General features: G+C 30.8%; 1 protein-coding gene across 1 annotated transcript; it reads left to right on the top strand.

Annotated features, from left to right (window-relative positions):
* Nucleotides 1-422: 422 nt before the first annotated feature.
* LOC133783430 (subtilisin-like protease SBT5.4) lies at nucleotides 423-6,041 on the top strand. Its single transcript, XM_062223053.1, has 11 exons — nucleotides 423-607; nucleotides 690-799; nucleotides 881-978; nucleotides 1,064-1,231; nucleotides 1,364-1,475; nucleotides 3,697-4,246; nucleotides 4,318-4,415; nucleotides 4,518-4,763; nucleotides 4,863-4,977; nucleotides 5,059-5,272; nucleotides 5,353-6,041. The coding sequence occupies exons 1-11, from the start codon at nucleotides 491-493 to the stop codon at nucleotides 5,889-5,891; spliced, it is 2,367 nt and encodes a 788-aa protein (XP_062079037.1). The 5' UTR covers nucleotides 423-490; the 3' UTR covers nucleotides 5,892-6,041.
* Nucleotides 6,042-12,802: the final 6,761 nt, after the last annotated feature.

Genomic DNA, 12,802 nt, shown 5'->3' with positions numbered 1-12,802 from the left:
AATGTGAGAATAAAAAGTACAAGAATAATTGGAGTAAGAAGATAATATATTTATTGTGTGGTTCTCTTAAAATATTCCCTATTGTTTGCATTAAATCATGGACCATGGATACATATGTATACATATTCAAACAGAAATAATAATGTCCCTTATTATAATTTGTGTTTTATGCTAATTTTCTTCACACATATGGGGCCATCGGCCATGCATTATTTTCTTTATTATTACTTTCACTTATCCTTGTCCCCTTTTAAATAATTGAGAAGCAGGAGAGAACAACGTGTATCACAAAAATGTGATACTTCCATCGACCACTAAAATTTATTTTAATATAAACTCTGTTAATAAAAAACATGTTAATTTGGTTATTTAAATTACTTTTTTAATAGAATATGATCACATGAAAGATGCAATAATTTATGTTACTCACATTGGTGTCTATAAATTAAGAATAAACCGTAGCTCTGTACTCTATCCACAATTGAATCTAATGAAAGGGAAAGCTATGGCACCACACTCTAGTGTTGTTTCTTCTTCATCTCTTCTCTCAATGTTTCTTATTTTCACTTTGCTTCAATCATCACTACTCGAAGCCACTGAAAAAAAGGCAAGCATATACATATATATATGTATTATTAGTCTTTTTCTCTTCATTTAAATGAAGTTTATGTTAAAATGTATTCATGCAGACATATATTGTGTACATGGGAACACATTCCCATGGTCTGAACCCTTCCTCAGATGCTCTTGAAATGGCCACAAAATCTCATCACAGCCTTCTTGGATCTTACTTGGGAAGGTACTTGTGTTAAATATATGTATATATGTATATGTGTATATGACATTATTTATTCTAGAATTTTTATTTCTTGTTGTGCAGTGAGGAAAAGGCAAAGGATGCCATCATTTACTCGTATAATAGACATATTAATGGCTTTGCAGCAATTCTTGATGAAGTAGAAGCTGCAGAAATTCGAAGTAATAAGCATTTTATTTTTGTTGTTATGTTAACTAATTATTTAAGAATTGATTTAATAACTATATGCAATGTTGATTGTTACAGAGCATCGAGATGTGATATCGGTTTTCTTGAGCAAAAAGGTGAAACCAGCCACAACTCGTTCATGGAAGTTTCTTGGATTGGAAAGATATAACGAAGTCGTTCCTTCTCAATCTATTTGGAAAAAGGCACGCTTTGGTGAAGATGTAATTATTGGAAACTTGGACAGTGGTACTTCTATTTATCTCTTAATTAAACTCATTTATATATATCTATATTTATTATATATATTTTTTTTGGATTTTTGCTGTGCTAGTTTTTGGATTATTAATTTTAAATGTGGTGAGAGTTGGTTATTGGTAGGTGTTTGGCCTGAATCAAAGAGCTTCAGTGAGTATGAAGGGATTGGACCTGTCCCATCAAAATGGCGTGGAAATTGTCAACCAACCATTGGAGATAAAATTCATTGCAATAGGTTCGTCCTCTTATTTCCTACTGTTATTGTTTCTATTAGTTGTGTTTCTTTTTATGTCTTTATTAACATAAAATCAATCATTATAGTTACATAGTTTAGTGTACTTTATTAAGAAATGCATTTGGGTTAAAATAGTCTAATTCTTGAATTTTTTTAATCTTTAATTTTGTTAACCAAAGTAATATATTTTAATAATATATTATGTGTGTTTTATATATTTTTATTCAGAATAACTAAAAGATTAATTTTGTTGCTATTTTCCGCATAATACTTTCAGAATAATTGACATGTGTATGTGTATTATTTTCTTGCTACATACTTAAGTGCCATTATTAACAAAAATTTGGTATTTTTGTTATAAACATGAAGGAATTGGTATTAACTGTAACTATTAACAAAGATTTGGTATTATATATTGCCGTCAAAATAAAAAATTTAGTTCTCAAGTATAATTATTAGCAAAGATTTAGTATTATTGTCACAAATAAGATCAAGTACTATTAGTTAAACGAAATATGAACGAGAAATTTGTTTTATACATATATATATCTATTATATATAATAAGTGTGTAGATAACGGAAATTCTTGGTTTTAAGGGTTTTTTATTTTTTTTAAGGTTAACTTTAACGGAATATTCTTATATTTAACAGAATATTATTATATTTAACGGTAGTTTCTAAACACTTAAACTTAAATAAAATAAACTAAATGATTAAAAAAATGAAAATAGAATATTTTTCAGATATTTTACAATGATAATTATTTAAAAATAATTAATAATTAAACAAATTAAAATATGATATTTTGAGATGTTTTACAATAATACTTATTTAAAAATAATAAAATTATATGTTTTATTACTTAAATAAACATTTAATTAAACTTAAACTCACTTATTGGATTAATGTCATATTAAACATATAATATAATCTACTATGAATTATCAACAAATTATTTAAAAAAAAAAACTAGCAATAAATTTAAATTTAAAATTCACTTATAATATTTAATATTACATTAAACATATAATATAATCTCTTGTTGTCACTCCCAAATTTATAAACTAGAACAAACATAAACTTAAACAAAAATGAATAAATTATTTAATTAAAATATAATTTTTATTTCAAAATTTATATGACATTAATATAAATTTGATAAAAATAATTAATAAATTCTATAAATAAAACTAAGCAAAAATGCATATTGTACGTTGCTTATATCTAGTATATATATGTGTGTATACAAGCGAGATGAATTGTGGGATGGAATTTTAAAAGCCAATAAAAATAACAAATTAAAAACTGAGAACCTAGATATAAAATGCAATATGAGTTGTACAATCAACCATGCATAGTTTACACAAAAACTACAAAATATATTATTAGGTATTGCTATTAGCCACCTTAAGATATCCAACACTAAATTGTGTGGATTCTCACTAATAGCAGTATACCTACTTTATATGGGTTAGACACTATTTCTCTATATTATTAGATAATCTATAGGAATTTAAATATGAAAAAGTAAACTTTCATATATATATATATATATATATATATATAGAACGACCACAACGCATCATTTTTTTTTGCAACACCGGTGTATCTTTTTTCTATTTCGGTATCTGGATAGATATAATCCCAATTTTTTTATATGACGTTCTACATTGTAGGTATATAGAACATCATGCAAATTTTTAAGAAATTCTGAATAGTTTACGAAGCCGAAAACAGAGTTCAAACTGTCAAATTTTACACGTGTACACAAAAAAAGACACGCATGCAACAGACAGTTTAGACCCTGTTTCGGTATCATAATTTATTCAGAATTTTTTGAAAATTTGTAGGATGTTCTAGATAGCTATAATGTACACCATCATATAAAAAAATTTGGGAATATAACTATTGAGGTGCCGAAATAGAAAAATGATGCACCGATGTTGCAAAAAAAAAAGGATGCGTTGTAGTCGCTCCCTATTTATAAATATATATATATATATAAATATATTTGTCAAACATGCATGAAATGTTTTGATAGCTTAACACATTTATATATATATATATATTTCAAAAAAGATTATCTTTCATATTAATGATACCTAGCTGATAGATATTTTTAATCCTGCAACATTCTCTATCGATTCATAAATTACTTGTCATATACTGAGCAGAAAGATGTACTCATTTTAAAGTTGAAGAATCATGCTTTCCACTATAGGATGCTAATTGGAGCAAAGTACTTTAACAAAGGGATTCTGTCATATCTAAAGATGTCCAGCGACACTACCATCCCACCCTCTACACATAACCAAAACTTTTTCACTAGTCGGGACATTAGTGGGCATGGGACTCATACTCTTTCCACAGCTGGGGGTAGTGTTGTCCATGGAGCTAATATTTTGGGATTTGGAAATGGCACTGCAAAGGGTGGTTCTCCAAAAGCTCGTGTGGCTGCTTACAAAGTTCTATGGCCTGAGGGTGACGGTGCTGACATATTGGCAGCATTTGAAGCTGCAATAACTGATGGCGTGGACGTTCTTTCTCTCTCTCTTGGTTTCCCTGCAAGTGATTTTTTTGATGATCCCATTTCAATTGGTAGCTTTCATGCGACTATGGAAAACATTGTTGTGGTTGCCGCGGCTGGAAACGATGGACCTGATCCTAAGACTGTAGGTAATGTTTCACCGTGGATATTAACTGTGGCAGCAAGTACAATTGATCGTGAGTTCAATAGTTACGTAACTCTTGGGAACAAAAAAAAACTTAAGGTAAAACATATTTAAGTCTTTCAAAGTTTGATTTATGTAATATTTTGTAATTATATATAATACAATGACAGGGAGCAAGCCTTTCATCAAGTAGCTTGCCTTCTCAAAAGTTTTATCCATTGATCAATGGTGCAGATGCTAAAGTTGCTGAAGTAAATCCTCTAAAAGCGTACGTAGGTTAAAATAATATACTAAATGCTAGTTTAACTTGTTAGATAAAATTAACTATAGAGAACACTAATGTATAATAATTGCTGTATGTTTTGTCCAGTACATTGTGCCGTCCTAATAGTCTTGATCCAAATAAGGTGAAGGGAAAGATCTTGATTTGTGTAGCTGGGGATGAGATTAGTCCCTCTAACAAGAGTCACCAAGCTCATCTTGCTGGCGCTGTTGGAATGATTCTAATTAATCATATTCTTATTAACGACACAGAAGCTGAGACCTATGTTCTTCCTACATCTCATCTCAATGCCACAGAGGGAACTTTTGTATATGAATACCTCAACACTACTAAGTACCAACTAAAATTCTTGAGTTGTTTCATTATGCATCTTTTCTTCACCAAAACAAAAATGCTTATTAACTTTGACCTATGATATTTTTGTCAATTCAGGAACCCTATAGCTTACATATCTCCGGCAAAGACTGAAGTGAGAGTAAAACCATCACCAATTATGGCTTCATTCTCATCAAGAGGACCAAATCCCATAGAGCCAGCTTTGCTCAAGGTCTACCTTACAAATTCTCTAATTTCGTTCTTGTTAAATGTAATTGCTAAATGACTTTCTCCTTGTTAAATACAATCACAGCCAGATATCACAGCACCTGGAGTAAATATTCTTGCTGCATTCACTGAAGCTGTTGGACCAACTAAACTAACATTTGATAAACGTCGAGTCCCATTCAATATAATTTCTGGAACTTCGATGGCATGCCCTCATGTTTCTGGGATTGCTGGTCTTCTCAAAACACTTCATCCAGATTGGAGTCCAGCTGCAATTCATTCGGCTATAATGACTACAGGTACATATATTTATAAATATATATATTCCATGTACTTGGGCTAAGATTCCTTATTTATCATGAAAATGAACTATATGCAGCAAGAGTACAAGATAGCAACAAGGGGCCATTGTTGGATTGGAACAAGAAAAAAGCATCACCTTTTGAATATGGTTCAGGCCATGTGCAACCAAATCGAGCTATGGACCCTGGACTTGTCTATGACCGAACTATTGAAGATTATGTGGACTTTTTATGTGCTCATGGCATTGATGAAACATTGCTTGAAAAATTTACTAAGAAGCCATATAATAAATGTCCCACCTCATTTAATCTAGCTAACTTCAACTATCCTTCCATTGTGGTTAATAATCTTAGTTCACAATCAGTGATAATTACTAGAAAAGTTAAGAATGTTGGCTCCCCGGGTACCTACAAGGCATATGTGAGGGCCCCAAATGGAGTTTCTATCTATGTTAAGCCCACAAGCTTGAAATTTAGCAAAATTGGTGAGGAAAAGAAATTTGAGATTATTTTGAAGCCAAAGGTTGTTGGGAAGCCTAAAAACTATGTGTTTGGACAGTTGAAATGGTCAGATGGGAAGCACTACGTTAGGAGTCCCATAGTAGTCAAGTACTAGAAGATAACAGAAGTGTATGTACAATATTTTGATAATATTAAAGTACTTTATCTATAAAGTTCATGCAGTTTTATATATTTATGGATGCTAGAAATGTACCACCAATAAAAAATTTAATAATATTATTGGAGTGATCATGATTTATGTAAATTTCTGTTTTTTTTTTTTAAACTCCAAAAATATTCATCCTGAGTTTTATTTACTCATTTTGCCTTCAATATATGAAAACTTGTTTTACTCTTAAACTATATATATATATATATATGACAATTCTTCTATAGAGGCTTCACTTTAAGTCCTACCGATAAGGCTCTCAGTGTTTCTCGACCCGTGAACAATTTTCGACTCGACTTTTTTTTATGACCATGTATATTGTAGCTATTTAAAGCATCCTGCAAATTTTCAGAAAATTTTAAATAGTTTACAGTACCGAAAACTAGGTTCAAACATATTGTTTTCCATGCACATAAAAAAAATTAGTCACGAGTGCAACAACATGTGTTGAACGTAGTTTTTGGTACTGTAAACTATTCAGAATTTTCTGGAAATTTGCAGGATGCTCTAAATGGCTACAATATACATGAAAGAAATGTGCTCAAATAAACATGAAAGAAATGAAAGAATAAAAAAACCAAATATTCACGTTATATGTTGTCAAAATGAAGAAAACAAATCACACACAACTACAACGCCCAACACCACAAGTAGGTGGCATACCGTCATTGGTACATTCCAGTATCGAGTCCTATTTATTTGAATTTAATAAAGATTATGCAGTATCACTAACTAATCATGAAGGGACACCTCATGTGGCGTTGGACACCTTAAAGTACCGAATAGCAACACTCCAACTCAATATACTACATATTGAGGATTCATCCACAACCACACAAATATAAAAACCATGATTTCTCCTACTACTACTAATAAGATATATTGGGTCTCAAACATTTCACCTTATTCAGATAAAAAGTTGAAGGCATTGAAGGTCATCAAATGACTAAAAATTTGTGAGCTGAATTAATCAGCCAAAATCAAAAACTATAGATATCAGACATGTATTTTGAAATATAATCAAGGTAGAGGTATATATAGCGTGGTTCTTGATACTAGATATATATAAGAAATTCTAAAGGCGTGTGAAAAATCCTAATATGCAGAATAAATTAAATAGGATTGTTATATTCTTCTTCTTTTTTTACCCACACATGTTATAACACTTAAGAGGTGTTTGGTATGAGGGTTTGGTTTGGTGGGAATGGAAATGTCAAATCTAACCCATGTTTGATAAATTTATTTTTAATGGCTTGGGGGTTTGTGTGTCCAAGTGAGTCCTATTTTTTAACTTGATTTGAGGGTAATCTTAACTCTTTTAAATACTTGAGTTTAACATTCATTTAATCTAAACCTCCTCTAACTCTTCTCTCCCAAACCCAAACCTCATACCAAACACCCCCTTAGGAATGAAATATAGTGGGGATATTGAAGTGTCATGTTCTTATAATTACATTCTCCAATTCCTCTATTATATTTTTCTCATCTCTCCCTTTCTCGGCCATTATAGCAGGGTTTCACATTGTGTTCTCTTCGTGAAAAATATCACATGCACCCTTATCCACACCATTCTCCAATCTCCACACACACACCACTACAAATAATAATAATAATAATAATAATAATAATAATAAAAGTCTATATTGTTAGCCAACTGATTGAAGAGGAGATCACTAGAAGGAAGGAGTATCAGGAAGCTAACAACAATAAGATCCATTTCCTCAAGCAGAAGGTCAAAGAGGAGTGGTTAAAACAAGGAGATGAGAACACAAAATTATTTCATAATAGTATTCGGTACAGAAATATTCAGAATGCCATATACTCTATTTGGGATATGAAGGGTAATTGGTTGGATAGGCAGGAAGATGTGCAACAAGCTTTTAAGGATTACTATACTGAGTTACTTGGCACAGAAATGAGTGGGAGAAGATCTGTTTTGAATTCAGTAGTGCAGCAAGGAGCTACTGTATCATCACAGCAAGCTGAGTTTTTGTGTGGAAGTTATACTCCAGAGGAGGTCAGAGCTGCTCTTTTTTCAATCCCTGATGAAAAATCTCCTGGGCCAGACGGGTACAGTAGTGCGTTCTATAAACAAACGTGGGAAGTCACTGGTAATGATCTTATTCAGGCAGTTCTCTCATTTCTTCACTCGGGGAGGATACTTAAAGAAATTAATACTACCAATATCATTCTTATCCCTAAGTCGAGTTGTCCTAAGAATGTGAGTGACTTTAGGCCTATAGCTTGTTGTAATGTGGTATATAAGATTGCAACAAAGCTGATTTGTAATAGGCTCAGGGAGATTCTTCCATGGATTATTTCTGAAAACCAGAGTGGTTTTATCAAAGGAAGAAACATAGCTCATAATATTATGCTATGTCAGGATTTGGTTAGAGAGTATGGAAGGAAAAATGCTAAAGCAGCTTGCCTTGTTAAGATTGACCTTCAGAAGGCCTATGACTCCCTAGATTGGAACTTCTTACAAGAAATGATGGCTGCTCTTAAATTTCCAACCCAGTTTATTCAATTAGTTATGGTTTGTGTCTCAACAGCTAGATTCTCGATTGTGATTAATGGGACCCCTTCAGATTTGATTCAGGCTAGAAGAGGTTTAAGGCAAGGGGATCCAATGTCCCCTCTTTTGTTTGTGATTGGGATGGAGTACTTATCTAGAATACTAGCTAGAGTAGCTTTACACTCTGACTTTCACTATCATCCTAGATGTGGCTGTTTGCAATTAACTCACTTGTGCTTTGCAGATGATTTATTGTTGTTCAGTAGGGGGATTTCAAAGCAGCGTATATGCTATAAAGAGGGTTCCAATTATTTTCGAAGTCCTCTGGGTTGAAGGCTAACCAGAAGAAATCCGCCATTTATGGAGCTGGGATGAAAGAGGAGGACTGGTATCATCTAACAGAGGCTTCTGGTTTTCAGAGAAGTAGTCTCCCTTTCTTGTATTTAGGGATGTCTATTAGTAATAAGTGAATTTCTATATCTGAGTGTGAATGTTTGGTGGATAAGATGGTGAAAAGGTTGAGAATTTGGAGTTCTAGGAATCTGTCCTATGCTGGCCGGTGTGTCCTCATAAATTCTGTTTTACTCTCCATAAACAATTACTGGTCCCAAATAGTTATTTTGCCTCAAACTGTGATAAAGAGAATCAATCAGATTTGCAGAAGCTTCCTTTGGAATGGTGGTGACAGATTGAATGGGAAAGGGAGAGTTTCCTGGGCTGAAGTAACTCTTCCTAAGCAGAGAGGAGGGCTGGGGTTCAGAGATGTGGGGCTATGGAATAGGTGTGCCATTGGAAAACATGTCTGGGCTATAGCAAAAAAAGAAGAGAACTTGTGGGTGAAATGGATTCATGCGATTTACTTAAAACAAGAAGATTGGTGGAGCTATACAGCGCCTAGCTCCAGCAGCTGGTATTGGCAAAGAATTGTAAGGATTAAGGAGGAGTTCAAGGAGTCTTATCAAGGAACTATGCTCAACTGGGATCATTATAGTATAGCCAACTTGTATAAGTTGATGAAGAATACCTCCCAGATCAGATGGAAATTTGCTGCTATCTGGGATAGATTAGGCATACCAAAGCATAAGTTTGTCTCTTGGTTGGTGTTAAAGCAGAGGATGCCTACTAAAGACAGACTTTTTCGGTTTGGAATAGCCCAAGACTCTACTTGTGTCATCTGTGGTCAGTTTGATGAAAGCCACAGACACTTATTTTTTGATTGCCAGTTTAGTAAGAGTTGTCTAATCTCTATATTGAACTGGTTACGAATTGGATCACACCAATGCGAGCTGACTGGTTTGATGAATTGGATAAGGCGTTGCAGACAGTCTGATTGTAAAAGAAGAGTGTATCTGTGTTCTCTTGCTGCCTGTGTGTACCACATATGGTTGGCTAGAAACTCAGCTTTTTGGTCTCATCAGGTCCCTTTAATTTCTTGTGTCTCTCAGAACATTAAAGCAGATATTTGTGGTAGATTGAGATTGTTATTTGATAGGAATCTTGGTAAGGAGGATTTGATCTGGGTGAGGGAGTTATATTGTAATTAATGTAGTTTAGTTGTTTTGTTTTGTGTTTGGTGTCTGTATTGATTGATGTTTGTAAGTAGTTGTTGTGATTAATACAAGCTTGCTGATTTACCAAAAAAAAAAGTCTATATTGTTTTTTTTTTCAACCATGCCATGCCATGACTTCAATTATTTATTTGAATATGTAATTAAAAATTGAGATGATTAATTCCTTTTAGAGTACTCATAATGAATTGTATAAATGTATATTTATTTAAAACATAACGAACAATGTTAAAAGAAAAAGGATATACTCCATCAGATTTTCTGTTTTATAATTTTTTTTTTACATATATTGCTAAAATGTCTTCTCTTACATCTATAGATTTTTTTAATAATATCTCACTCCTCTTTTCTTATTCCTTCCTATTTGAAAGGAAGAAAAAAAAAAGGTATAATTGGATCAATATAGCGGCGATAAAAAAACAACATTATATGCGAAAAGTGATCCATCGATCACTAAAATTTATTTTAATATAATTTATATATAAAAAATCATATTAATTTGATTTTTTATATTATTTTTTCAAACTTTTTCATAGAAGTTCACATGGGAGATGCAATAACTTATGTTACTCACTTTCGTATTCTATAAATAATAAAGAGAAAACCGCAGCCCTGTTCCATCCACAATTGAATCTCTTGACACTACAAAAGAAAGGTTCTATACCGAGAACACTATACCGACAACATGTCCTCGGTATAGACATTTCATATGCGCGGGACATTTTCGCGGTTTTAAATAGGTTTAGTTGCTATACCGAGAACCTATACCGAGAACATGTTCTCGGTAGAGGGTTTATAAATATACCCCACAGCCGCGAAGCCCCTTCTCCTTCCTCTCTAGTTTCTCTTGGTTTTCTCCGAGCCGTCCGCCTCCCTCCGCCATTTTCCTCCGTTTTCCTCCCAAAAAGCTCGGTTTTAAGCCTCAAAATTGCCAAGGGTGAAGGGATTTCTGTGTATTTGTTGAAGGTATGGTTTATTTATTCATTTTTTTTTATATATATATTTATGAAATTGTATAATGATATTTTGTAGTTTTTGTTTGAAGGTTGGGTATTCGGTTTTTGTTGGACTAAAGAGATTGCTAGCAAGATATTGAAGGCATTGGTAAGTTTTTTTAATTTTTTTTAATTTTTTTTCAATTTTTGAATAATTTATGTTTTTTTATATAAATAATATAATATTAATTTTAATAAAAATCTGAAATTATTATATTAGATAGAATGTATTTATTTTTAGGTTTTCAAAATAAGTATTAGTAAAAATGATATTAGGAATTAGAAAATTGTTATATGAGTAATTAGTATTTTTTTTAAAATAAATTCTATGTTGTTTTGGTGAATTTTATGTGTATTAAACATATTAGTAAATATATTAAATATTTGAGTGTTAATTTGAAAATTTTGGTGGTAATGTTAGTATGTTGTTGTTGTCAATTTTAATTTTTTTTGGTTATGTTAGTAGTAAAAATTCAAATTTTATGAATATTGATGATTAATTTGTTGTTGTTAATTTTTAGTAGAATTTTAATATTTTGGTTAGAAAATTGAATAATTAATAAAATTTAGACTAATAATTATAAATTATATAGTCGTTTAAAATGTATTTGTAATGTTCTCTGCATGATCTGGGTCTGGATATTTTTTATGTCTTATTTGCAGGATTTTAAATTTTGGAATAGATGAAAATATAGTCGTTATGCTGCCGAATTTTTTATAGAATTGTAAAATTTAGAGATATTGTGAATATTAGTAGAAGTACTCAATAAAATTTCTAATTTAATAAATAGTGAATTGATAAGTAAAATAATATATTTTAAAATTAACATTAAAAAAAATTAACATTAACATTATGCAACTAAATTTTAATAAAAATAAACATTAATTAAATAATTTAAGTAATAATTAAATCCTAAAGTAAATAAATAAATTTTAAACAAATCTTAGAAATTTTGTTTGAATTAATAAAACTATTCAACAAAGCATAAGTAAAATATGTAATTTAATAAATACTAAATTAATATGTAAAAAAATAATATTTGTTAGTTCTGATTAAATAAAATTAACAAATATATTATTAGAAAACCATTATTAAAATTAAAAAAATTAAATTTAATATTTGTTAGTTTTAATCATTATTAAAATTAAAATTAAAAAATATGTTTTTAATAATATTTGTTAGTTGTTTTTAATTTTTCTGTATTTTTTTTAATTTTTTTTCAATTTTTGAGTAATTTATGTTTTTTTTATATAAATAATATATTTTAAAATTAAGATTAAAAAAAATTAACATTAACATTATGCAACTAAATTTTAATAAAAATAAACATTAATTAAATATTAAACTATGGCACCACACTCTAGTGTTGTTTCTTCTTCTTATTCTCTTCTCTCAATATTTCTCATTTTCACTTTGCTTATATCATCACCACTCGAAGCCTCTGAAAAAAAGGCAAGCCTATATTTACATATATATATAGTCTTTTTTGTCTTCATTTATATGAAGTTTATGTTAAAATGTATTCATTCATGCATATAATAATACAGTCTTTTATTTTGTGTGTTGATTCACATGAAATTTAATTATGCTATAATCAATGTATTCATGCAGCCATATATTGTGTACATGGGAGCACATTCCCATGGTGTGAACCCTTCCTCAGATGATCTTGAAAGGGCCACAAATTCTCATTACACCCTTCTTGGATCTTACTTGGGAAGGTACATACGTTAACAATGCCTATACTTTGTTATGATTTTGTTTTCTCAAATATATGT

The sequence above is a fragment of the Humulus lupulus genome, chromosome 6 (genome assembly GCF_963169125.1).
Source record: "Humulus lupulus chromosome 6, drHumLupu1.1, whole genome shotgun sequence".
NCBI lineage: Eukaryota > Viridiplantae > Streptophyta > Magnoliopsida > Rosales > Cannabaceae > Humulus > Humulus lupulus.
This window is presented reverse-complemented; position numbering and strand designations above follow the sequence as displayed.

What these genes read in the sequence shown, in the direction of transcription:
- LOC133783430 (XM_062223053.1), top strand. Translation starts at nt 491, where the DNA reads ATGAAAGGGAAAGCTATGGCACCACACTCTAGTGTTGTTTCTTCTTCA. An exon ending in CTTGGATCTTACTTGGGAAG is followed by an intron (nt 800 to 880) that starts GTACTTGTGTTA and finishes CTTGTTGTGCAG; the next exon opens with TGAGGAAAAGGCAAAGGATG. An exon ending in TATTGGAAACTTGGACAGTG is followed by an intron (nt 1,232 to 1,363) that starts GTACTTCTATTT and finishes GGTTATTGGTAG; the next exon opens with GTGTTTGGCCTGAATCAAAG.